Genomic DNA, 26,665 nt, shown 5'->3' on the forward strand with positions numbered 1-26,665 from the left:
TTTCTACATCATTAATTCTTTTTATGAATTAATACATTCCAGTGGTAAACTTGGGTAGGTTTACAAAGCTTGTGGGCATAGCCTGCTCACGATTTGAGCTCTTTTAAAGGATCGTTTTTGGAAAGACTTTCCCATACGTTATCTGGTTACATAATATGGACCCGCAAGATCGAGGAGCAGCAAGAGCCACGATAATTAGCTGCAAACGTCGTTAAATAGCCGTAATTACTGGTAAGAACTGACCACAGTTATATGTTACAGGTCTTAGTAAAAGAAGCTTCATAATCATCCTTAAATACCCTAAATACGCCCGTCTTAGGTCCAGGTCAAGAAATTCCGTCCCCACACACTCCTGCACTGACCTGAGAAAACGGTACTTAAGAGACGCCGCTGCCCACAGTTCCCACAAACACCCTCACGCCTCATGTCAAAACAAACAGCACCGGCTAAATGTCACTGGTCCGAGTCCCGAGGGCCAGGTCCCCCAGGGTGGAAAAGAAGTCCTCCATTTCCTTCTCCAGGAGTCTGTTCCGGTTCTCAGCGTCCTCCCGGGCCCGTTCGGAGTTACGCAGCCTGATCTCCAGCATCTTCTGCTTCTTCTTCTCCTGCTCCATCTCGTGTTCAAATTTTTCCGTCTGGGTACGGAGCAGCGCGCTCGACTCCTCCAGCCTGAAAGGGTGTAAAAATAAAAACGAAACTAGGATCAGGATGTTATGGACTGTCAGTTCTGAATACAGACCGATGCTTAAATAAAGAAAGGTTTTCAACACTGGAAGTGAACTCCGAAGGCGTGGGTATTAATGTGGTCCTGCCCGCTCCTGGCAACTATACCAGCCTCCACACTTTTTGTCCATTCATTTGTGCCCATTAAGTCAAACAATCATTTCTAAGCTCAGGCTCTGATGTAAAAAAATAATGCCAGGCTGAAGAGTAATTTTCTATTTCATTCCAAATGTGTTGAGTGGGGTTGAGGTCTGGGTTTTGTACTTTTGGCCATTTGGTGTATATTTGGAAGAAAAAATACACTGGATACCAACTTGAAACCTGAATCCATCTGTGAAGCATGGTGAAGGGTGCACGATGAACACAGCAATGATTGTACATTTACATGTTCGGGATTTAGCAGACGTTTTTATCCAGTACAGTGACAGTATATTGTCCAAGCAAAATAAGGGCCTTGCTCAAGGTCCCAGCTGTGGTGGGGCTTCAACCAGTGACCTTTCGACTACTAGTCCAGTCAGTACCTTAACCGCTAAGTTACAACTGCCCTATATTATAATATTAATAAAATATATTATCACTATAGAGTGTCATTGTAGCACTTCATGACCTGAAGCCCAATAGATGTTGAAGGCATCAAGCAACTGACTTAAAACCTTATATTAAAGGTTTATAGGAGGGATCTGAGTCTCAACTTGAATAGGACCACTCATAAAAGAAAACCAAACATGGCCTAAAGTCACCATTATTACTGTTAAATAACGTTCAAGCAGCTGATAAATACAAGGGCTCAGTCTTCTCCTAGTGGTCTTAGTCTGGTGAGCGTGGGACCAGCAGAGGTCGTAATTGCATCAGTTATGAGGTCCTGTCCGGCATTCAACCCTGCATGAACAACAAGCCAATTGTTGTTCATGTAGGCGCCCAGCCTGCCGGATGCCGGAGCTGAGTTTCGAACCAACAAGCCACCTGAGCGCCCCTAGTAAACATCGCTTACTGTATTGGTGCTGCTACACAGCTAGCCATAGTCATCACGGGTCTGTCAGCCACTACTAACAACAGCCTAATAAAATGAATCCAGTTGATTTATTTGAGCTGTCGATTCAAAATCAATTGGACAGAAATGTTATGGACGTGTTTTTCCCCAGACGAAAGATGGTGGTGCCTTTCCCCCCCAATTTTCCTCCATATCCAATCACTCGATTGCATTATGCTTCCTCTCTACTGATGTTAATCTCTGACCCCGATTGAGGAGAGTGAGACTGACACACGCCCCCTCCGACACGTGTGCAGTACCGACTGCACAAGGCGAGTTCGTATGCGGATCAGCTTTGTGTACGGAGAGTCACACCATGATCAACGCATTATTCCTCGAGTCTGTGCAGGCATCCGTCCGGCTCCCACCCTGTGTAAACAACAAGCCAGTCGTTGATCATGTAGGCGCCCAGCCCAGCCGGATGGCAGAGCCGCTGCACCACCTGAGTTCAAGTTCGAGTGTTTGTTATTTTGGCTGTAGGTCTGGGTACATAAAGCTTCGGGTTTCCTGCTCTGGGTTTGTAACATGATGCTCTAATAGGAGTGACGTCGTTGATGAGGTGCGTTTGTGTTTGGATATGCTGAGCGAGTCGGTTTGTGTTTGAGTTTCAGTGACCATTCGGATGCCGCCCAATGGGACACGACCGTACAGAGTTTATTGTGTGCCAGAGACGCCACTGCAAGGGTTCATATACATTTTCCAGCCCAGATGAAGAATGTGTAATAATTGTGTTGAATCAATAAATGATGTTCAGTTGTTTGTGTGTTAAGAGTCCGGATGACCAAAGAATCACATTTTTTAAGCTACAGTTTGGAATGAATCATCTTACGTTTAGTATCAGACAGAGACGGGGACTCGAGTCTGAGTCGCACGTAAGTCACACACACAGCTACTTCAGACTCGACTCGGACTCGTTTCAAATGACTCGTAAACAACAACAGTCCCTAGCGTCAGCATGTGTTAACAAGTAAATGTTCCAGCCAGCTTCCGGCATAGTGATGAAGCGTCGCTCCCTACTCCCTACACAGTTTGGATCGGAATCTCACTTGGAATACCCTGGTAGGTGGAATACCCTACGTAGTGCACTTCACAGGAACGACCGGGGTGAATGGAACGCTCCTACAGAATCGGTGCTGATGGTTGAAAGACGCTTTCTGAACCAATCAGAGCTTCTGATTGTAATTGTTAGTAAGAAATGCTGTTATTTGCATTTATTCGGTTTGCGTCACACAGATGACGTGGTAATGAAACGCTCGATCGGCTTTCTAACGACTTCCTGTTTTACTTCACGACCGGGAAAAGTTTGGAGGTTTTTAATTATAAGCACATTTACAAAATAACGGATTCTGTTCCTAATGGGACGCACGCTTATAAATGTAATAGCATCTGGAAGAACAGAAGCTAAGGTAAGCAGCGGTTATGATTGTTTTTGCCGTGTTTGGGATTTTGGCCGCTGTGCCGTGATTTATCGAGCGCTTTTGTTCTGTAATGAAAACAAAACGTATCAGTTGAAGCTTTTAACTGGAACCTTCTTGTTACAGAAATTACATTCATTTACACAATGAGGAGGAAAGTAAAGACACGAAGTAAAACGGCTAAATACACTCGCTAATCTGTTGTTGTTTTTATCTGAACTTACAGATTATTTCTTTATTTCTACGCTACATTTACAATATATGTTTTGTGTAGATTATATTGACTCCTGACTCGTATTTTGTGACTCGTGAACATCTCTGGTATCAGAGTAACTAGACTTACTTGTAGATTCTGGATTCATAAAGCAGCTTCTGATTCAGCAGTTCCTCTTTCAGTTTTTCTACCACACTGGTCAGTGATGGACCTTCCTCAGAGTCCTCAGCCACTACCGTGATGACCGGCAGCACCGCGCCGCCGGTGTCACTGCTGCAACTCGAGCCCTTGTTGGTGCAACCGTCCTCTTGTTCCGTGGACTTCCCTTCATCCGCTGGGTGCTCGGAGTTCTCCGGTTCTGTCCTGATCTCGTTCTGGTTTTCCACCTCTGAGCTGTCACCTCCGAAATCTGTGACCGAGATCTCACACGATGAGGCTGACCACGGCGTGCCACCGCCATCACTGGGCGCGCTCCCGAGGCTCGACGCGGACGTCACGTTGTCGTAGGTCGACAGTCTTTGGGATGACCCGGAATCTCGGGTGCGTTCCCCCGCAGAGGTGCGGCGGTGCCCTCTCAGCGACGACAGCCCGTTCATCAGCCAGTTTCCGCTGGAGACGCTGGCCGTGTCTGAGGAGGCGGTGGAGGTTTTGGAGGGTTGTGGTCGTGGGGAGGAGTTTTTGAACGTGTACTTCCAGGAGGGTAAAGTCTTGGCCTGCTTGCTAGGGCTGATGGCGGGTTCGCCTTTCCCTTGAGGACCTTGAGGAGATTTAGAAGCAGGAACTGCAGGGATCCCATCCAGGGATGAGGTACTGCTGCTGCTGGGGTTGTCACTGGGGTTGAGGCTCTTCCCAGCTGACAGATCTTCCTCGGAAATCCAGCCAACCAGACTGGTGGACTGCTGCTGAGACTGGGATCTCACGTCCGCGGAGGCCTCGGGAGCTTCAGGCTCCAGGTCGGGATACAGCCGATCGTGGTTGCTGATGAGGACCGTCATGAGATGCTGGACGAGCGAGGTTCCTGGTGAAGAGAAACAAGAAGGTGCCAAAACATCAAGATGCAAAGATCTTCAGAAACTGGAGATAAATCAACATGTTCTCCATTTCTATTTACCCCTCTGGATCAGTCTGAAACATCTGAGAGCAATAACAGCTCAGCCAAAAGGAGGAAGGATAACAGGACTAGCAAGTGCCAGCTGCAGTACTAACTGCTGAATTCCAAACTGCCTTTGGAGGCAACATCACTACAAAGAATATTTGTCTGTATGGATTTTGGCCATGGGCGACACAGTGGCAAGAAGGTCCTGGGTTCAATTCCAGGTAGAACGTAGGTAGGGTTGTTTCTGTGTGGAGTTTGCATGCTCTCCTTATGTCCATGTGGGCTCCGTTTGAGAGCTCTGGTTTTCTCCCTCTAGGTATTTGCCCCTAGGTATGAGTGGGTGTCTGTGATGGACTGGCGACCTGTCCAGGGTGTTTCCTGCCTTTCTATCTAGTGAATTGTACCCACTGTGACCCTGACCAGGATAAAGCGATGGTAAAATAGACAATAAAGAAATGAATTCCAATCAGTGAAACTAGTGGGTTGAAGCAGCTCTTTAAAATAATGAATTATCTGGTTTCATGTTTGAACCCCTGAATGCCTGTTGCTTTGTGGCAACAGTTTAGGGAATGCCCTAAGCAAAGTGTAAAGAACCATACCTTCCATTATGGCTACTGGATCCTCCATTTTGGGCCGGAGAATGTTGGGTCCGAGCACAGTGGCCAGGTTCTGTACGCTCATCTTGTTTTCGGCAGCGTGTGACTGCACTTCGTCCAGGAACCTAAAAAAAAAGGTACCAAAATAATTCATGCTTGGAGAGGACGTGGGCGTCGGGTCAGACCTGGGAATTCAATCGTTTCTGCATCTGGTTCTTTAAAAATACAACAAAATCTACTGGGCTGGCGAAAGGAAATGTGTCCTGACCACGAAAGGTCAGATCTGCCATGGATGAGAAGCTGCTGGAACACGGATAACTCTGTTCACAGTCAAGCGAGCTTCACATCAGCACAGACTACTGCACATGTAAGACGCCCCTGCTACGAAATTACAAAATCGGCACCTTATAGCTCAACGGAAGTTTGGTGTTGACCACATGGACCAAGAAAAAGCACTGCACAGCAATGTAAAGCTTGCTTGACTGTGGACAGCGCTACCTGGTCATGGCAGACCTTCCAAACGAATGTAGCCTCGGCTTGAGGTCCCAGTTTGGGTTTTCCTCCAGACCTTGGCACAACATCACTGTTAATATCTAAACTGTAAAGAGTGCACGCATACCAGCCCTTATTATATGGGCACAGAGAAGGCTCCAGCAAACCACATCATATGTTTACAGTAAATTTCATTCATATAACTTTGCACAAAGCTCACTATTGCTGAGATCTGGGGATCCAGGGTTCGAATCTCAGCAGTGCTATAGGCTGGGAGGTGCACTTGTCAGCGCTCTCTCAGTGCAGGTCCCAAGCCTGCGGTTGCAGAAATGATTAAAATTCCACGTGGATGTGAAAGGCTTGTAGAGAAGATTTGAAGATTTGGGACGTCTACAAAGTTCTGGACGTACGGTCTGATTATTGACTTGGTTAGCGCTGAAGTTTAGACGTACTTGCATATATATTTCATAAGGTTGTAGTTGGCGGAGGGAAGAGTCTTCACCTGCTGTTCTAAATGTTCCAAACCCTGTAAATAAACCACAGACAGAAAATAAAACCACGCAGCTTTGTTAAATCTTGCATCAAACATGAATAGTACCGGGCGGCACAGTGGGTAGCGGTGTTGCCCTACAGCAGTGGTTCTCAAACTTTTTCTGTCACGCCCCCCTTTGGAAGATGAAAATCTTCCAAAATCTTTTAACTGTGTTGAAATAACTTCAAACCACGTTTGACATATCACTGAACTGCTCCTTTAATCAGTCTATTTCAAAAATAAAAAAATGAAATAAAATTTGCAAACAGTTTACAAAAAAGATAACAAAGTTGAATATGTGCCAAAAAACTAATTTGTGAGAGTTTAAGTCTTATCACTGTATTAGTGGCTGTTTTTCTTTTTATCCCTGTCAAATACCTCTCTGTTCTGTAAATGTAGACCAGGGGTGCACACACTTTCATGGCTTGAGATCTACTGTTTCAGTCTACAGGTCATCATGATCTACTTTTTAAGGTTGGACTCATCATTTTTAAAAAAAAAAAGCTTTCAGTTCCTGTATTGATATTCAGCTTTACAGAGCAAGTGACTGAATCACACTGAGCTTATTCTGATGATTTGCTCTGAATGGTATCAGTCAGGTTTATGTATCTGGACAGGAGCCGCTGATGCTCAAGCAGATCTTCAGGTGTTCACCAGTAAGGATGGACCCATATTTAGACTTCATTATTTTCATGTGGGAAGTAGGTTGATTCGAAAAAGCTGTCAAATATGTGGCAGTCAAATATGTGGAAGTTCCAAATTGTCCAGCAGAGACCCTTGACTTCATATAAATAAAGGTTAAAATTTCTCCAACAGAAAACGTTAAACAGGGTGGGCCATAAGTTTCCATACATAGGAAAAATAAACATTGTTTTTTATAAAAAACATTTTCATTTATATAATATGCTCTACATGACTGCCATTGTTTTGAAAACACATTTCAATTCGTTGCTCTTTATTTAAACTCATTTTTTAGGGTATCTGAAATACAGGGTGGGCCATAAGTTTCCATACATATGCTTTTCTTTTACATTTTATTTTTTATATTTCAGATACCCTAAAAAATGCGTTTGAATAAAGAGCAACGAATTACGAACTGCGCCCCCCCACTTTGAGAAACGCTGCCCTACAGCAAGAAGGACCTGGGTTGCATGTTCTCCCTGCGTTCTGTGGTTGTGTGGGTTTCCTCCGGGTGCTCTGGTTTTCCAAAGACGTGCAGTCAGGTCAGCTGAAGCTAGTTAGAATCCCTTAGTGTGCGTGTGCATTGTGATGGATCGTTACTGACAATTCTTTACCTCCTCGCTGTCTTTGGCTAGAAACTGAGCGCAGGTGAGGAAATCCTCGTACTTGCAGAAGGGAATCACCGGTTCGGGAAGCTCCCTGAGGTACAGCTTCAGCAGGGAGGCCACAGTGTGGACGTCAGTGTTACTGGACACAACAATCAAAGGGTTAATCAATAAAGGTCAGTTATAGTGGTTGGTATTTAAGAAAAAACTCCCTGTCCAAAAAATCTTCATTGACTTTATTGTGGGTTCTGGGCTGGAATATACAAAGCAATACAAAAATATAGATAGATAGTAGATGGATGGGTGGGTGGATGGGTGGGTGGATGGTTGGATGGGTGGGTGGGTGGGTGGGTGGATGGGTGGATGGGTAGATAGATAGATAGATAGATGGATGGATGGATGGATGGATGGATGGATGGATGGTGGGTGGGTGGGTGGGTGGATGGATGGATGGATGGATGGATGGATGGATGGTGGGTGGGTGGGTGGGTGGATGGATGGATGGATGGTGGGTGGGTGGGTGGGTGGATGGATGGATGGTGGGTGGGTGGGTGGGTGGAGGGAGGGAGGGTGGGTGGGTGGGTGGATGGATGGATGGATGGATGGATGGATGGATGGATGGATGGATGGATGGATGGATGGATGGATAGATAGATAGATAGATAGATAGATAGATAACTTTATTGTCATTACTCAGAACAGGTACAAGGCAATGAAATGTAGTTAGCACCTACCAGAAGTGCAAATAGTAGCATTGTGCAAAAAACAGAGAATATCAGTAACATATATCTATGATTAATATGAATATAAAGTTATGACTACAGCTATTTACATATATGGAATTATATCTATATACATAGTACGATATACATAATAGCAATAATAACAATAAGCATACAAATAAAAATGGGTATGTATTATAATAATAACAGTAATAATAATAACAAAGGATTAGTTAGGTATACATTATAATAACAACAGTAATAATAATAAAAGATGTGTAAATATTAACTATACTACTGTAACTATAACTATGTAAGGATGGTGAAAAATAACTCTAACTATACATATGACGGTTGTGTAAAGTGCAGGTGCAAATGATAAATAATAAATAATAATAATTATAACAGTCCAGTGTGCAGTCTGGGGTGATGGTAAAGTACAGGTGCAAAAATAAATAATAATAACAGTCCAGTGTGTAATCCAGGGTGTTAGTGGTGTTAGCGGTGTAATGTAGTGTTCAGTAAAGTGATTGAAGTGAGAAAAAACTGTTTTTGAGCCGACTGGTCCTGGCACGGATGCTCCTGTACCTCTTCCCAGATGGTAGAAGGTTATACAGTGTGTGGCTGGGGTGGTAGGGGTGGAACATAAATACCAGTCTGAAGACCAGTTTGATGTGAGGTAACTCCAGTGGCCTTCACAGAACCCTAACCTTAACTCCACTGAGCACTTTTGGGATGAATCGGGCTGGGAATTGTTGTCGAACATCAGCTGACCTCTATAATTTTGTCTTGATGGAAAACCTTCAACCACTGCCAGGTCGCCACTGTTGGACCCCTGAGCAAAGTCCTTAACCCTCAATTGCCTGAATCGTATACTGTCACAGTTGTAAGTATAGGGTGTCTGCTAAATTCCTTTTTACCTGTCAAACTGAGGTTTCTCTCCACAGTCAAAGGCATCCTGAAGCTCCTTGACCAGGCTGGCCTGACCCGGCATCCGAAACAGCCCCTCCTCGTCGAGCCCCTGCTCCCTGATAAAATCCACACACTGCTCGACTAACAGGGGGGCGAGTCGAGACCCGAACTTCTTCTCATACAGAACCGTGTCCTCCAGGCGCTGCCCAAAAATCCCTGCACCAAAGAGAACATGCAGCCAAGGTTATTACACGTACTAAAAAATGAGCAAATACAGTAACTGGCCCAAAAGTATGTGGACACCCCTTTCCAAAAGTATCTAGACGCACTCTGAGATTTGTGAAAAGCCTTACCGGTAAAGTAAAGCCTGTTGTAGCTCCAAATGTCAAACAAGCTCATGCTCAGGTGTCCACATACTTTTGTCCTTTTGTCCTAACGTAACAGCTTTTTCTAAAACCTGGTCTTCGCCATCCAGCACCCGGCTGGCGCACAGAGCAATCGCAGTAGCCGTAAACTGTGCAGAAATCATAATTCAAGGAGGAACAGGAGCTACAGAAGAACCCCTGATTTTCCGGCATCTTGTGGATCCTCAGCATCTGGCCGTCGGTGTCCCATTTCCTCCCGTCACGTCAGGGATTTGTGCGCGTCTCAATGAAACCTGAGAGCATGGACTCGCTGCCACGCTGACAGAATCTGTTCTAACAAAACGTAAACATGGTTTTTAAGATTTAAATGGAGTTTCTCTTCGTCCGGGAGTCTGGAGGTTCAACCTCATGGCGTGGGTTCTATTTCTGTGACACATTACTGTCGCTCTATGGTAAGGGCGCTCATGTGCTGCTTGGAATGTATGTTATATTTAGGCTATGTGGTAGACTTTTGTGTTCATTTGCTTGATTTACACATCCGATTCCAGGAAAAGTTGGGACACTGTGTAAAACAGAATTGTTTTGATTCTATGGAACATTTATTTAACAAATGAAATTTTACTGACCAGCTACTTTGTCAGTTCAAGCCAATGTACTGTAGAATGTGATGCTTCCAACACGCTCAAAAAAGTTGGGACAGAAAGTTGGGTCATATTTCCATCACATTTCCTTGTAATGACACTTTTTAACGGTTAGGGAATTGAAGACACTAATTGTTGCAATTGTTTTGCATGTGAAATTTTTGCCCATTCCTGCTCAATACGAGACTTCAGCTGCTCAACAGTTCATGATTACCCTCGTCTGATTCTTTCTTTTGGAATAGGACACAGATCTGGACTGCAGGCAGGCCTGCCATGCAAACACACTCATTGCTCAGTGTGTAACTGTTGCCCCTGATGCTTTCATGTTGTCCTGCAACTCTTTTCTTTTCTTGCAGTATTAATATATAGAACTTGATCATTTTTTGTTTAACCCTTACATAAATTCCATTTGAACCATATTTGTTTACATTACAGAGTACAAAACATGTGCGTGCAAATTGGAAGTAGATACATGAGATTATATAAGGATATATAAAGAGACGTGAAGCTTTAAAACAATAAGATGGATTCCAGTCTTGTAAAAATCCTTACAGGTTTAACAGTCAGTGAAACCAGATTACAAATAATAACATTCATTAGTTTACATTAGCTAACCATGCTTACCTTAACTTCTGTTCTTCAAAATGACCCAAACCAAAATTATATCCGTGTTTTGTGCCATTAGGAATAAAAGCCATTATTTTGTAAATGAGTATAAATCCAAATTTAAGAACCTCATTTTCTACATTAATAATAACTCAACTTAACTTCAAATGAATCATTCTTTACATGAATAACTCTGGTCAAATGAATCATCTCAGACATGAATGACTCTGTTCAAGTGAATCATTCATGTCGAGAATGATTCGATTCCAAAGAATGACTCGTTTGAACAGAGTCATTTATGTCTAGAATGATTCATTTGAACAGAGCATTATTGTAGCGAATGATTTGTCTGAACAGAGTTATTCATGTCGAGAATAATTTATTTGAACACAGTCATTATGTCGAGAACGATTCGTTTGAACAGAGTCATTCATGTTGAGAATGATTCATTTAAACAGTCATTCTTGTCGATAATGATTCATTTGAACAGAGTCAATCATGTCGAGAATGATTCATTTGAACGGAATTATTCATATCGAGAATGATTCATTTGAACAGAGTCATTCATGTTGAGAATGATTCATTTGAACAGAGTTACAGTATTCATGTTGAGAATGATTCGATTCCAAAGAATGACTCATTTGAACGAAGTCATTTAAGTCTAGAATGATTCAGTTGAACAGAGTCATTCATATTAAATCGTTATTTACATTTACATTTTCAGCATTTAGCAGACGCTTTTATCCAAAGCGACTTACACAATGAGCAATTGAGGGTTAAGGGCCTTGCTCAGGGACCCAACAGTGGCAACTTGGTGGCGGCGGGGCTTGAACCGGCAACCTTCAGTTTACTGGTCCAGTACCTTAACCACTGAGCTATCACTGGCCCATCGTTTAGCCATGAATATATACCACTGGTTATTATCGTTTAGCCATGAAGTTTGGATTTATACACATTTACAAAATAATGGATTTTATTCCTCATAAAACAAAACACGGATATAAATTCGGTTTAAGTCATTTTAGGAATCAAAAGATAAGTTAGCATGGTTAGCTAATGTAAACAATGGAGGTTTTTCATGACAACCAACGTCATGATGTCACATGGCGCTACACTTTAAAAATGTAATTTAAATAGTTTATTATTGTTTAATGAATTAAGGATTTTAGGGTGGGAATATATCTTATATTTTTATGCTAACTTAATCTAGTGTTTAATGCAACATTTATTTAGGAGGCTAAACTGCTGCACTTGATAATTTAACATTAGAAGTTAACTTGGCCCTTTTAAATGATAAAAAGCACAAACATAAACATCAAAATGCATAATTTCACTGAAGCAAGTCATTATCGGTAATCTATCATCTTGTTCTCATGCTAACCTGATGAATTCTGGTTAATAGAACAATTATTATTATTATTATTATTTTCTTGCCTCCTCCAAAAGGAGCCCAGATGACCCGTCTGATGGCCTTCACCCAGTCGTCCGTTTCATTTTGGGAGTTGGCCATAAGCAGAAAGGCTTCGTGGCTCACAGTGGCTTTGTCTTTCTCACCAGCAGCACCTGGGAAGAAGATAAAAAGAAGCATTTTCTGTTTTTATTCTTTAATATGCACTATATGACCAAAAGTATGTGGACAGGCCTCTGAGAATTAAGTTTAAAGGTTTTACTCACACCCATTGCTAGATGGTGTATAAGATCAAGTATTTAAAATAAAACATGTGATTCAAACTTTGTGGAAACAGTTTGTGGAAGGCCCTTTTCCTGTTTTTCAACATGAATGCCAATGTGCACCAGGTCCTTGGACATGGTTTGATACACTTTTGGTTTCCCACAGACACACTTTATAATGTTATCTGTCTGATGTCCCAGCACCAACCAAAAGGGGCTCATGGTTATTATTTATTAATCAAACAGGCTGTCAGATCTGTGCAGGAGACCAGAGGATCAAACCTCGCCCCTGGTGTCCTTCAGACTGGAACCAGGTTCTCCGGTTTCCTTTGACCTCCAAAAAACATGCTTAAGGTGGTCAGGCTGCCCCCCTCACACAATAACTTAAAGATCCTTCTACCCCACTTTTTCCTGCACTTGACTTTACATTATATACAACACACATGTATATACAGTATATATAGTTTTTTTTTAAATAGTTAGTGTGTCACTTTGACTGTATAATAGTAAGTGCCATTATATAATCAATATTTGTATTTAATTTACTCTATTTGTATTTACTCTGTGCTGTAATCCTAAGTGTAAGACAGAGAATGACTGTGAGTGTGTGTGTGTGTGTTGTCCTGTCATGTACTGGTGCTTTGTAAAGAAAGTATTTCTGCCATGAAACTGGTGTTTTTAGGTGGCTGCAGACCCACCGCGACCTTGACTCGAATGGAGGGGTGGCTGAAGATGAATAAATCAACTGTTAATCAAACAGAAATCGTCCTAAACAAAAGGTTTATAATTGCACGCTTGAAGCAGTTTGAGTTATTACCAGCAGATGACGCTGCTTTCTTATGTTTCAGCCACACCCATTATTAACAGGTGCATACCTTCCATTATGTACATTAAATGATGGAATGTTAGACGATTAATGTATATAAACGTTGAAGGTTTTGAAATAGTAAGTCCGAAAGCTCATGATCTGGCGTCTACATACACACACCTGTAGGTGACATGTATGCCATGACAGACCTGGATTTTACCTGTTCCTATACCTGTTCTTTTACAAATGTACTTCATATTGAGTTTTTTTTTTTTTTTTATCTGATGGTTCTAAAACACAAAAGCAACCCTTCCCAGCAAAGAAGGAACAAGTAGAACTCATTATAGACAGAAATCAAAGATCGTCTGGGTTATCTGGGTACATTAAATCTTGTGTCTAGGGTCAAGAATCACCCACCAATACAATGATCATCAGATAAAATCTTTTTTTTTTATTTATTTTTTTTACCAGTGACCACATATATTCACAAAGTTTGTGATAGATAGATAAATAGATAGACAGACAGACAGATAGACAGACAGATAGATAGATAAAAGATAGACAGACAGATAGATAATAGGCAGACAGACAGAGAGATTTATAGATAGACAGATAGACAGACAGATAGCTAGACAGATTGATAGATAGACAGAGACGGACGGACGGACAGACAGACAGACAGATTTTAATTCAGCAAAGTAGGTACATTGAGCGTAACGCTATATGACCAAAAGTATGTGGACGCCACACTTTGCGTCACCAGTTTGGAGAAATCTCTCTCCTGCACTCGTCACCCTGCTGAGAGGAAATTCATCCTGATGGTCAGATGTAAACCAAGAACCACAATAAGCCCCTGTTTTGTGGAACACATTGGAAATAGATAACGCGGTACTCCCCGCAGTGCTGTGAGTGAATCTAATATTCAGTAAACGCTGAGAGGATTGGTAGACGCTGAAGTGGGCGCGTGAGAGGTGTGTAGTTACAGAACAAAGCTGAAACCTGATCGTTTTGTTTGGACGTGGAGACCTGCCGCCGTCTCCAGATGCACACTCAGCCTCCCGAAGCTCATCCTAAAGGTCACACGGCTCTGCTGGATTCATCTTCATTAATAAAGCACATGGTGGCACAATGGTGCAGCTGGCAAAGAGGGCACCACACCATGACATGGGTCCTGTGGGACTGGGTTTTCCATCCTTGGATTTATTTTAGCTACTAGTTCTAATAGAGCCGCTGAGGTTGCCAGGGGTTTTCTGGGTAGCACTCTGCGACTTTCTTTTTTTTCCCAGTTTAGTCGTAGCCAGTTCCTCTTCCTCTACTGGAGACCCAGATGCCCCAGTGTTGTATGAGGAGGGTATTCTCCTGACATGCCCTACCTCCGATGCATACGTACTCCACCGACCACTTTTTATTCACCTGTAGTTAAGTGGATCGGTGTGTAAGGTCAGTCGGACACACACTGATCTCCACACCTCGGGCTACTAACCAGGATCCTTACACAGCGTCGAAGACCCCGCCCACTTTTTAGTCCCGTCTTTTCCCACCCAGCAGACCACCCGGGCGCCCTGGCATTACATTGTTTGTGTGCTTTATGTATAGTCCAAATCATGACCAGAAGACAGCCAGACTGCTCATTTATTCTGCCTACCTGGAACGATCTCGAATAAAAATCGTCCTGCTTCCTCTGGATTGGCTGTGAGCTCGTTCACCTGGCTCCCCTTGAGTGGGACGCAACCCTGCAATGAACAAAACAAAAATAAATAACACACACGTTAACTAAATGAATAACACACACCCAAATTTTTACATCAGTCACAATTGTAAAAACAGCATGTGGACAGCTGAGCTTGTTGGACGTTCTATTTCAAATCCATGGGCATAAATATGGAGGAAATACTGACCATTCAGCCAAAAGAGTATTTATGAGGTCGGGCACTGTTGCTGGTCAAGAGCCTGGCTCACGATCAACATTCCAATTCATTCCAAACCTCTTCAGGTCACGGAAATTTCTACAAAACTAAACTTGTCTCCTGTCCACCGTCAACAACATGTACACGTGGACACGCAGGCTTCAGAACTGTACATAAGTGGACTGGTCCGATTCGTCTTCTTTTCTCTGAAATAATGTGGACGGCCATGCACAAGTGCATCATTTACCCGTGGAAGAGGTGGCACCAGGATCCTTAGGCAGTAGTAGCCTAGTGGTTAAAATACTGGACTAGTCAGCTTAAAGCTGCTGGGTCAAAACCCACCACTGCCAGGTTGCCATTGTTGGGCCCTTCACCCTCAATTGCTTAGACTGTATACTATAAGTCGCTTTGGATAAAAGCATCCACTAAATGCTGAAAATGTAAATCCCCTCGCAACAAACATAAGTCGAAGGACATGCTGGTAACGTCCTGGTACCCAGTTCCATTAGAATCCTTCGGATGTTTAGGCTCATTTGGGTACATTTTTTACAATTGGATCAATTTTATACACCAGTTTAGTCCAGAACCCCTGAACTCACTGATGACGTGACATCCAAATACTTTCGGCCATACATTTGTAAAAAGGAGTAGAAATCATGTCCACACAAGTGTATGCAAAGGTTCGATCTCAACTGTCTCCATTAACAACTTGAAATCATTACAGAGCCGATAAAAGCCAGCAGGTTCCTCTTCTCTGCTCAGCATGATGTTGGCCCTCAACATCCTTTTATCTCAGAGTGTGATGGACCTGCTCAGATCATCACTTTGAACTGGGCTGATGAAAGGCAGGAAGGTAGGCCGGACTGACATTTGCTCAGACGCTCCGGAAAGCGAAGCGTTTACAGTGAAGTATCGACGGGTTCTGATGAGGAGCGAACCAAAACTATCTGACATTGACTGAGTGGAGGAACTCTGTCTGAAAATGTGAATGTCAAGCAATCAAACGAAAATAGAAATGTGAGAAGTCCTACAGATTCATAACGAGGTCTTTATAGTGTAGACAACAACTTTAAACTCTTGGGTGTTGAGAAAAAAGAGGTCCATTAAACAAGCATTGATGAGCTTGATGTGGAGGAACGTCAGTGACCTGATAGAACCCTGATCTCAACCCTGTTTAGGATTTTTGGGATGAATTGTGACTCTGATTTCAGGTCTGAGCTTTCTTCCATCATTAGTGTCTGGCCTTACAAACACACTCTAAAATCTAGAGAGTGGAGCCTGTTATAGATGCAAATGGGAGACCAACTCCATAATAAGTCCATGTATTTGAAATAGGTGTCCAACAAGGTGCTCAATATAAAATCTGGAGAGTGGAGGCTGTTATAGATGCAAATGGGGGACCAACTCCTTAATAAGTCCAATATTTAAAATAGGGTGTCTAACAAGGTGCCCAAATAAAAAATCTGAAGAGTGGAGGCTGTTATAGCTGCAAATGGGGGACCAGCTCAAATGGGACGCAGATGGGGGACCAAATCTGAAGAGTGGAGGCTGTTATAGCGGCAGATGGGGGACCAGCTCCATGATAAGTCCATGGATTTAAAATAAGGTGTCCAACAAGGTGCCCAAATATAAAATCTGGAGAGTGGAGGCTGTTATAGACACAAATGGGGGACCAACTCCATAATAAGTCCACAGATTTAAAATAGGGTGTCTAACAAGGTGCCCAAATATAAAATCTGAAGAGTGGAGGCTGTTATAGACGCAAATGGGGAACCAACTCCATGGTGTCCATGGATTTAAAATAGGGTGTCTAACAAGGTGCCCAAATCAAAAATCTGAAGAGTGGAGGCTGTTATAGACGCAAATGGGGGACCAGCTCAGTAATAAGTCTACAGATTTAAAATAGGGTGTCTAACAAGGTGCCCAAATCAAAAATCTGAAGAGTGGAGGCTGTTATAGCTGCAAATGGGGGACCAGCTCAAATGGGACACAGATGGGGGACCAAATCTGGAGCGTGGAGGCTGTTATAGACACAAATGGGGGACCAACTCCATAATAAGTCCACAGATTTAAAATAAGGTGTCTAACAAGGTGCCCAAATATAAAATCTGAAGAGTGGAGGCTGTTATAGACGCAAATGGGGAACCAACTCCATGGTAAGTCCATGGATTTAAAATAGGGTGTCTAACAAGGTGCCCGAATATAAAATCTAGACAGTGGAGACTGTTATAGATGCAAATGGGGGACCAGCTCAAATGGGACGCAGATGGGGGACCAAATCTGAAGGCTGTTATAGTGGCAAATGGGGAACCAACTCCATAATAAGTCAATGAATTTGAAATAGGTGTCCAACAAGGTGCCCAAATATAAAATCTGAAGAGTTGAGGCTGTTATAGCGGCAAATGGGGGACCAACTCCATAATAAGTCCATGGATTTGAAAGAGGGTCTCCAACAAGGTGCCCAAATACTTTAGTGGCATGTAGGTTATGTTTTTTAAGACATGACTAATGTCAGGAATGTCCCAATCAGTCTAAGGTTTGCTAATTTACTGGTACCCATTGGTACACTCCCAACCCTCAGCAGGTGTAGAAGAACTCTAGCAAGTTACCCAACCCTGGTGATACCCTGGAACTGCCACCCAGGCCTCAAATTACCCCTCATGTACGTACCTGAGGCTTGGTCTCCTCCTCGTCCTTGTAGAAGTAGAGATAGTCTGAACGTAGCACGAACCACCGCAGCTGCCAGTTCTTCATGATGCTCCTCTGCTTCTTCAGCCAGCCAGCCTTTATCACCCCCTCCTGGAGGCCTGGAGATGTGGAGCGAGCAGAGCCGTGGCTTACCTCGCCCATTACCATGCTTTTGGACCTGGCTGTAAAAAATACACAAAATCATGTGAATATTTATACAAATATGAGCTGCTACTGGAAGAAGGTTCCATGGCCAACTGCGATGGAAGTAAAGTAGAAACCTCGTTATAACACATGACATCATGGACTCCTCCAGCAGGGCAACAGTGACCTCAGTTTCTGGCATTAGTGTTTTTACACTCACTGTCCATTTTATCAGCTCCACTTACCATATAGAAGCACTTTGTAGTTCTACAATTACTGACTGTAGTCCATCTGTTTCTCTACATGCTTTGTTACCCCCTTTCACCCTGTTCTTCAATGGTCAGGACCCCCACAGGACCCCCACAGAGCAGGTATTATTTAGGTGGTGGATGATTCTCAGCACTGCAGTGACACTGACATGGTGGTGGTGTGTTAGTGTGTGTTGTGCTGGTATGAGTGGATCAGACACAGCAGCGCTGCTGGAGTTTTTAAACACCTCACTGTCACTGCTGGACTGAGAATAGTCCACCAACCAAAAATATCCAGCCAACAGCGCCCCGTGGGCAGCGTCCTGTGACCACTGATGAAGGTCTAGAAGATGACCGACTCAAACAGCAGCAATAGATGAGCGATCGTCTCTGACTTTACATCTACAAGGTGGAACTTCTAGGTAGGAGTATCTAATAGAGTGGACAGTGAGTGGACACGGTATTTAAAAACTCCAGCAGCGCTGCTGTGTCTGATCCACTCATACCAGCACAACACACACTAACACACCAGCACCATGTCAGTGTCACTGCAGTGCTGAGAATGATCCACCACCTAAATAATACCTGCTCTGTGGGGGTCCTGTGGGGGTCCTGACCATTGAAGAACAGGGTGAAATGGGGTAACAAAGCATGCAGAGAAACAGATGGACTACAGTCAGTAATTGTCGAACTACAAAGTGCTTCTATATGTTAGGTGGAGCTGATAAAATGGACAGTGAGTAGAAATAAGCAGGTGGTTTTAATGTTATGGCTGATTCGTGTAAATATGTATGTAATAAATGAACTTGTACACGTACGCCTTCTTGTGGAGGCTTTACGTTCCATCTTGTAAGCTACAGTGGGACCAGATTTCCACCAGATAGACGAGATCATACAGAACTGATGGACTGAATCTGTGCAGTCGAGTGGTGATGATGAAGATCGGACGCTCAGATGAACCGCAGAGACTCGCTGCTCGTGCATCATTAATGAGAACCAGTCCTGCACAAACACAGTGGGTCTAACTCCTCCCGCCTGTGGACTTCAGTCTTTCATTTATTCTCTTCATGTTGCTTAGGGAGCTACGTTATGTGGCCAAAAGTATGTGGACAGTATGTATAGTTTTAGGTTTTAGGTCCATCCCAATCAATTCTTTAAAAGAATGAATATGTTTGAAGGTTTCTGAGCTCAAAAAGGTCCTTCACTATGGTTTAAAGAATTACGGTGGGGATTGAGGGGGTCTGACCCTCCTAATTAATACTTTGACCCCCCAGAAAAAGGTAAAATCAACAGTTCAGGGGTGGGGGTGGGGGTGGTTTGGGCATAGCTGGCTAATATATAAACTTGAACCCACCAAGAGCACAAACCCAGATGCAAAGACTCCAGTGGATTGCACAGAGAATTGACCTCAGACCCACTGAGCACCTTTGGGATGAATTGGAACATCATTTGTGAGCCACGCCTGGCCTCATTCAAACATTCATGCACCGATAAACTAGAAAGTTTTCATTCATCAGTAGCCAGTTTGCACCATTTTTGCATTTTCCCTTTTGTAACCTGCACTGTTTGTGAAGATGAGAGCGCAACCAAGGCCAACCTTAAAAAGTAGATCTTGATGACCTGTCGACTGAAGTAGTAGATCTAAAGCCACAAGAGTTTGGGCACCCCTGTGGTAGGCCAATCTATAACAGTACCCATAGTTTATGGTCAGGCGTCCACATACTTTTGACCAGGAGCTTGTTCGCTGTTTTAGAGACGTATCATTTGCCTTTCTTTGTCTTTCATAACTCCACGATGTGTGTAGATGATTTACTAGCCTGATCTGCTCCACAGGATGTGAGTGGGATGTGTCAGTGGATTTGAAGAATTTGGAGCTGCACCCTTCAGGCTGCTTCACTTCTGTGTTCATAAGCTTCAAAAATAAGTCATTTTCAAGACTTGCAATGAATTATTTAATATAACAAACCCATAGAACACTCCAAAAAAGTCGGGGCAGGTAATTTTTTCCTCGAATTTCCCCTATTGGGATCAATAAAGGAATTATTTAAATAATGAAAGGTTAGCAGAATGACCTAAAGTCGACGTGGTTGCGATCGTGTACAATAGGAACATTGACAAATGGCTCAGTTGCTCACAAGCAATGATGTCACCATCTACAGTCCATGACATTAATGAAAGATTCCTACAAGAGATCATAAACATAGTTTTGCAATGCACAATTGCAAGGACGTTAAATATTTAGAAACAACCCCTGTTGGCTGGGTTTTTAGCTTAAATGATTAAACCTAGTTAAACCTACAAACCTACATTTTTCCTCACCTGAGTACCCATAAGCCTGATGGAGAACCTTAAGGTTGTGGTGGAGGGCACATTCACACAAGAAGCTGTTCCATTGTTTCCTACTGTTTGGCCCTTTTCAAAGCTCCTCCAATGAGACGAACTGTTTGATACGAGGCGATAAAAGCGACTCAGGCCGTGACTTATTGTAGTAAAACAGCGAGTGAGGAATGTGATTAGTGGAGGAACTTATGAGCAGTAATAATGAAGAGAAGTTTAGTGCTCCTGTCTCCTTCTTTTACTACATTAAACCACGTTAAACTTTATTTTCAACCAGAAGCGTTTTAGACTCTGGGAGAAGCTGATTCTGATTCTCACCATTTCTCAGAAGCTGGAGCTGTAACACAAGTTTAAAAGTGAAACAGGGAGGAGAATCCAGATAAACACAGATACATGTGGAGCTGTAACCCTGGATCTGACGCTTATTCCATGCTGATGCAGATTCAGATCAGATGTTTTAACGCATGGTGACGAGGTGAATGTGTCACAACACACAGCACATTGAACACTTCTGTGTTTGAGTCTACATAATCGAACAGAGGTAGTTAAATACTCACTTGTCCTCACTGTGTCTTTTATATTTACTGCTACTGCCTGTCATGGCTGACCTTTATTTCTACAGAGCTGTTTATACTGTGCTCATTTTCCTTTTATTTTCGGAGCCGGTTTGAAACACGAGGTGGACGCTCTGAAGCACATTATTCCACTGTGGAGAGTTTTTGGTGTGATGATTCATACCTTCCCTTTTTGTCACGGGGTTTTCTAGGATGTGGCTAAAATATCCATTCAAACACCGACCAGCCATAACATTAACACCACCTCCTTGTTTCTACACTCACTGTCCATTTTATCAGCTCCACTTACCATATAGAAGCACTTTGTAGTTCTACAAGTACTGACTGTAGTCCATCTGTTTTTCTACATGCTTTGTTACCCCCTTTCACCCTGTTCTTCAATGGTCAGGACCCCCACAGGACCACCACAGAGCAGGTATTATTTTGGTGGTGGATGATTCTCAGCACTGCAGTGACACTGACATGGTGGTGGTGTGTTAGTGTGTGTTGTGCTGGTATGTGTGGATCAGACACAGCAGCGCTCCTGGAGTTTTTAAACACCTCACTGTCACTGCTGGACTGAGAATAGTCCACCAACCAAAAACATCCAGCCAACAGCGCCCCGTGGGCAGCGTCCTGTGCCCACTGATGAAGGTCTAGAAGATGACCGACTCAAACAGCAGCAATAGATGAGCGATCGTCTCTGACTTTACATCTACAAGGTGGACCAACTAGGTAGGATTGTCTAATAGAGTGGACAGTGAGTGGACACAGTATTTAAAAACTCCAGCAGCGCTCCTGTGTCTGATCCACTCATACCAGCACAACACACACTAACACACCACCACCATGTCAGTGTCACTGCAGTGCTGAGAATCATCCACCACCTAAATAATACCTGCTCCGTGGGGGTCCTGACCATTGAAGAACAGGGTGAAAGGGGGTAACAAAGCATGCAGAGAAACAGATGGACTACAGTCAGTAATTGTAGAACTACAAAGTGCTTCTATATGGTAAGTGGAGCTGATAACACGGACAGTGAGTGTAGAAACAAGGAGGTGGTTTTAATGTTATGGCTGATCGATGTATATATAAGCGTAGATATATTTCAGCAGTGGGATTTGAGATGGATCCACGTTACTCATGATTTTGATTACTCGCTACAGCAGATTAGCTTTTAATATACGCTAGATACCGCACGTCGTGTCTATTAGCTTTAACAGAAGATTTAAGTACACATATCAGGCCGCCGCACGTATCGATTAGAGCTCTACACGCCCGGTGCAATCCAACACCAGTCTCCACTTTAGCCATGGTGGTCAGTCGGAGAGTCAAATGTAGATTTATGACCAGTGTGTTTGACCATCGGTGTTTAGTAAAAGCTTTTAATGCGTATAGATGTGATATAACTGCATTATAATCCATCTAAGTATTTAAAAGCTAAAATGTTGAGTGATACATGATGAGTGTTTCGACTGGGTTACGTCTCACTGTGTGGAGATGAGATGTGAGGAGAAACACTGGACCTCTGAGAGGATTTCATGTCGACCATTATCGATTTTCCACCTAAATACAATTCAAACAATCGAAGGTTAAGGGCCTTGCTCAGGGGCCCAACAGTGTCAACTCGGCGATGGTGGTGCTCGTAGTTTATTTGTTGAAAGCCGACAGGTTGTTGGGCGCCAAAGACTCGTTGCATCTGCTGCGGACCAAAAGAAGCTACTGTGGCTCCAACTGGAGACTTTCATTTACATTGTCAGCAGACGTTTTTATCCAAGTTGAGGATTAAGGGCCTTGCTCAGGGGCCCCACAGTGACAACCTGACAGTGGTGGGGCTTGAACCAGCAACCTTTTGATTACTAGTCCAGTACCTTAACCACTGAGCTCCATGGCAGTGCCTATTTCATAGGGACAGTGGTAGCTACTGTGGCTCCAACTGGAGATTTACGTTTTACATTGTCAGCAGACGCTTTTATCCAAAGCGACTTACAGTACTGGGACAGGATGCTGTCTAAGCAATTGAGAGTTAAGGGCCTTGCTCAAGGGCCCAACACTGGCAACCTGGCAGATGTGGGGCTTGAATCAGCAACCTTACTGCCTAAAAACAAAGCAGAACTGAGTCCAGTTTACAGGTTTTCCACCTGAATAAAATTCAAGCTATTGAGGGTTAAGGGCCTTGCTCAAGGGCCCAACAGTGTCAACTTGGTGATGATGGGCCTTGAAACAGCAACCTTTTGATTACTAGTCCAGCACCTTAACCGCTGAGCTACATGGCAGTGCCTATTTCATAGGGACAGTGGTAGCCTAGTAGGTAGAGCTTTGAGCTATCAATCAAAAGGTTGAGAGTTTAAATCCTGGCTCTGCCATACTGCCACTGTTGGGCCCTTGAGCAAGGCCCTTAAACCTTCATTGCTACCACACCAACCATAGACAATTCTGACAGTTTTTTTAAGATTAGACCTGCAATAGGCACGAGGACATTGGAACTGGACATCAGAAAGATGGAAGAAGTTCAACTGGTCAGACAAATCCCATTTTCTCCAAGATCCAAGATCATGCGAGTGGTCAGGCAAGCATGGCACAAACTATGAACCACCACCGATAGCCTGGTAAAAAATGGCACCAGGATGCTCTATAGCAGTTGTCCACCTTGGAACATGTACAATTCAGGGAGCCACTGGTAATGTTCTGGTACCAGATACTACGAGACAAAATTCCCTCCGTTTACTTAAGGGGAACCAACCAAAGGCAATTCTGACTATTTTTTGAGATTAGACAAATCTAGGGAGGATCAAGTGTGCATCGTTTACCAGAAGAGATGGAACCGTGTATGGACCTTCTCGTAATATACGGCACCAGACACCTCAGGACTCCTTCAGACGGTTTGTGGAGTCCACCAAAGGTTTCTGTTCGGGTTTCTTCAAACCTTTGTGTTCTTTAGCAAACCGGACACGCGTTTCCACCAGGTTTGGGAGCCGAGGATGCATAATCAACGGTGGGTGTTGTAACATGATGGCAGAGCGTGTAGATTATCTGTGGGGATTTGTGCTCTTGTTACAGATGTTCGTTTTTATGTAAAAAGCATCGAATGATCAACTATTGGTGATAAGAAGACGCAGACGGCGACTCCGGTCGTCGTGTTGCTTTCTTTAGTTCATCACGTGAAAAGTGTTGTACGCTCTCACCGTGACCCTTGGTGCAAAAAGCCGTAAAACATCACTAACATGTTCCACGACACGAACATCCATCTGTGTGAAATAACAATCAAATCCAGACTGAAAGCTCCACATGTATCTGTGTTTATCTGGATTTTCCTCCCTGTTTCACTTTTAAACTTGTGTTAGAGCTCGGGGTTCTGAGAAATGGTGAGAATCAGCTTTTCAGGAGAGTCGTACGAAATTCTATTCTGGTTATAACTAGGGCTGTCGAAGTTAACGCGATAATAACGCATTAACGCAATCTCAATTTAACGCGATTAAGATAAATAGTGCCATTAACGCAAATTCTAGTTCATGTTGAGACTTGACTGGTAGAACAAACGTTTTAATGTCGGACATGTCACCGTTTTTCATTTGCGGTTTGTTAACAAAATGTAAAAGAGCGTCGTAGCATCTGCACTTGCATAATAAAGAAATAAATACACGCTATATTCACAAGTTGTCGGGAGCAGAAGACTTTATTAACTTATTCTGTTACGGTAAAGAATACCGGACAGCTGAGTCAAGCACGTTGTCCATGAACTATGGAAGCCCCAAAGGGTCAAAACACACTCACTTCGTGTAGAAACGTCCATCAAACCATTGGATAGTATTACTACCTAGTATGTGAGTGAATAAAACTCCCTTACAGTTTTCTCTTGTCCCAGCAGTTTTTAACATAAGTACATTTAGCATAAAATGTGTTCACCATTTTAATTGCAACATTTCACTTAAAAATCCTTGTTTTCTATAACATTTACACAGATTTTTTTAAATGCGATTAATCGCGATTAACTATATGAAATTCTGAGATTAATCGCGATTAAAAATTGTAATCGTTTGACAGCCCTAGTTATAACGCTATTACTGGTTATAAGTGCTCTGTACTGCCCAAATTCATCACTCAGTGTTTCAGTACAACAAGCCACACTAAGCATCAATTTTCACGTCATATCAAACAGTTCATCTCATTTGAGGCGCTTTGCAGCTTCTCATGTGAAAGCAGCCAAATCTCTATGACCTGACACGCCCACAGATGACGTCACGGGTCGAGCTAAAATACCAGGTATTCTGTGGTGCCAGATTAGAACCTCTTTGGAACCAGTTTGGAACCTCTTCGTTTTTGGTGAAAACACGCTGAACCGGTTCAAAATCAGGTTCACAAACAAGAACGGAGCCCGTTCAGCGTCGGTGGAACAAGGGTACAAATGGATTTGAATGTTAGGTATCGTCTGACAGCGTATCATGCATATCGATCGTCTACCCCGTCGTAATTACGGTAAGATCATCAAGATGTGTACGATCGTTAATTCTACAAATACACACGGTACATGATAATCCGAGCTCTGTGTTCATGAAAGTGTTACGGATTATGACATCAGAAATCAGGGCACAGATAAAAATCGATGAGAATCAGAGCCCAGCCTACTGTCACGGAAACCATGATGAGAGAAGCTGAACCCGAGATGCCAGAAGCAAGAGGAAGAAAATAAAAAGGGCATCCTAGGTGCCGCCTTCCTAGTATAGAAGAAACGAGGTACCTCTCCTGGTCTGCTTGATCTTGGGACTCAGCATGGTGGTCATGTCTGCACCGGTCCGTCTCCCCTCGGGATGCCCGTCGTCCACCTCACCGTCTCATGTCTCCTCTCCTCGTTTTCTTTGCCGCAGCTCCCTGCTCGTCTCCTTCTTCCTCAGCCGGTCCTCAGGCTCCTCTCGCAGCGCCGTGACTCTCTGGCTGAGCTCGTGGTGAGGCGGGGGAGGGATTCCACACTCGCTCACGTTTACACACGCGTACACACACACACACACACACACACACGGCGTCAGCGCTCCACACCCACCACGCACTGCATTATTCATCCACTGACCGCTCTGCGCGTGATTATGACAATAGACTCGGCGTTTAATTGGTCGCGGGCGTGCGGGCTCAGGCTCTTTCGGGATCTCCAGGGATCTCCTCCGGTCGCCCCTCCTGTTCGGTTCTTCTTTTGCTCTCCTCTGCCTCCATTTAGCATCTACTCGCCTTTCTGTTTTATCTCATTATATGGTATGGATGTTATATAGTTCATTATATTTACAAGAGCATTGATCCTTGTTGTCTTCAGGATGTTGGATGCAGCAAGACCTGAGTTAGATTGATGAGGACCATCGTTTTGGGAAGATGACCGGATGTGGAAGGCTCACTGGCACTATGAACCACCACCGTTAGCCTGGTGATATGGCACCAGGATGCTCTATAGTATGATCCACCTTGCCACATCTAAAAAATTCAGGCACCCACTGGTAATGTTCTGGTACCAGATACTACAAGACGCCTTCAGAGGTTAAATCCCCTCTGTATACTTAAAGAGGAACCAACCAAAGGCAATTCTGACCATTTTTAATATTAAAAAGACACTATGATGGCGAAGCTTATCAGAAATGAGATCAAACTGAGCTATACACCTACTAGGCATAACATTATGACCACTAACAGGTGGG

At 43.4% G+C, this 26,665-nt stretch overlaps 1 protein-coding gene across 1 annotated transcript; it reads right to left on the reverse strand.

Annotated features, from left to right (window-relative positions):
• On the reverse strand, positions 1 to 25,838 carry si:dkey-191m6.4 (rho GTPase-activating protein 22). Its single transcript, XM_063004026.1, has 10 exons — positions 25,726 to 25,838; positions 17,687 to 17,886; positions 14,755 to 14,842; positions 12,065 to 12,193; positions 9,027 to 9,234; positions 7,394 to 7,526; positions 6,019 to 6,092; positions 5,078 to 5,199; positions 3,512 to 4,400; positions 1 to 669 (listed from the first exon to the last, which is right to left on the reverse strand). The coding sequence occupies exons 1-10, from the start codon at positions 25,766 to 25,768 to the stop codon at positions 447 to 449; spliced, it is 2,109 nt and encodes a 702-aa protein (XP_062860096.1). The 5' UTR covers positions 25,769 to 25,838; the 3' UTR covers positions 1 to 446.
• Between the last annotated feature and the right edge of the window lie 827 nt (positions 25,839 to 26,665).

This window comes from Trichomycterus rosablanca, chromosome 10 (assembly GCF_030014385.1).
Source record: "Trichomycterus rosablanca isolate fTriRos1 chromosome 10, fTriRos1.hap1, whole genome shotgun sequence".
In the NCBI taxonomy this organism is placed as follows: Eukaryota; Metazoa; Chordata; class Actinopteri; order Siluriformes; family Trichomycteridae; genus Trichomycterus; species Trichomycterus rosablanca.

Coding starts and splice junctions, on each gene's coding strand:
- si:dkey-191m6.4 (XM_063004026.1), bottom strand. CDS start 25,768: ATGACCACCATGCTGAGTCCCAAGATCAAGCAGACCAGGAGAG. Junction 5,200..6,018: donor CTTATGAAATATATATGCAA/GTACGTCTAAAC, acceptor CTTTTTTTTTAG/GTTCCTGGACGAAGTGCAGT. Junction 4,401..5,077: donor TCCAGTAGCCATAATGGAAG/GTATGGTTCTTT, acceptor TCTCTTCACCAG/GAACCTCGCTCGTCCAGCAT.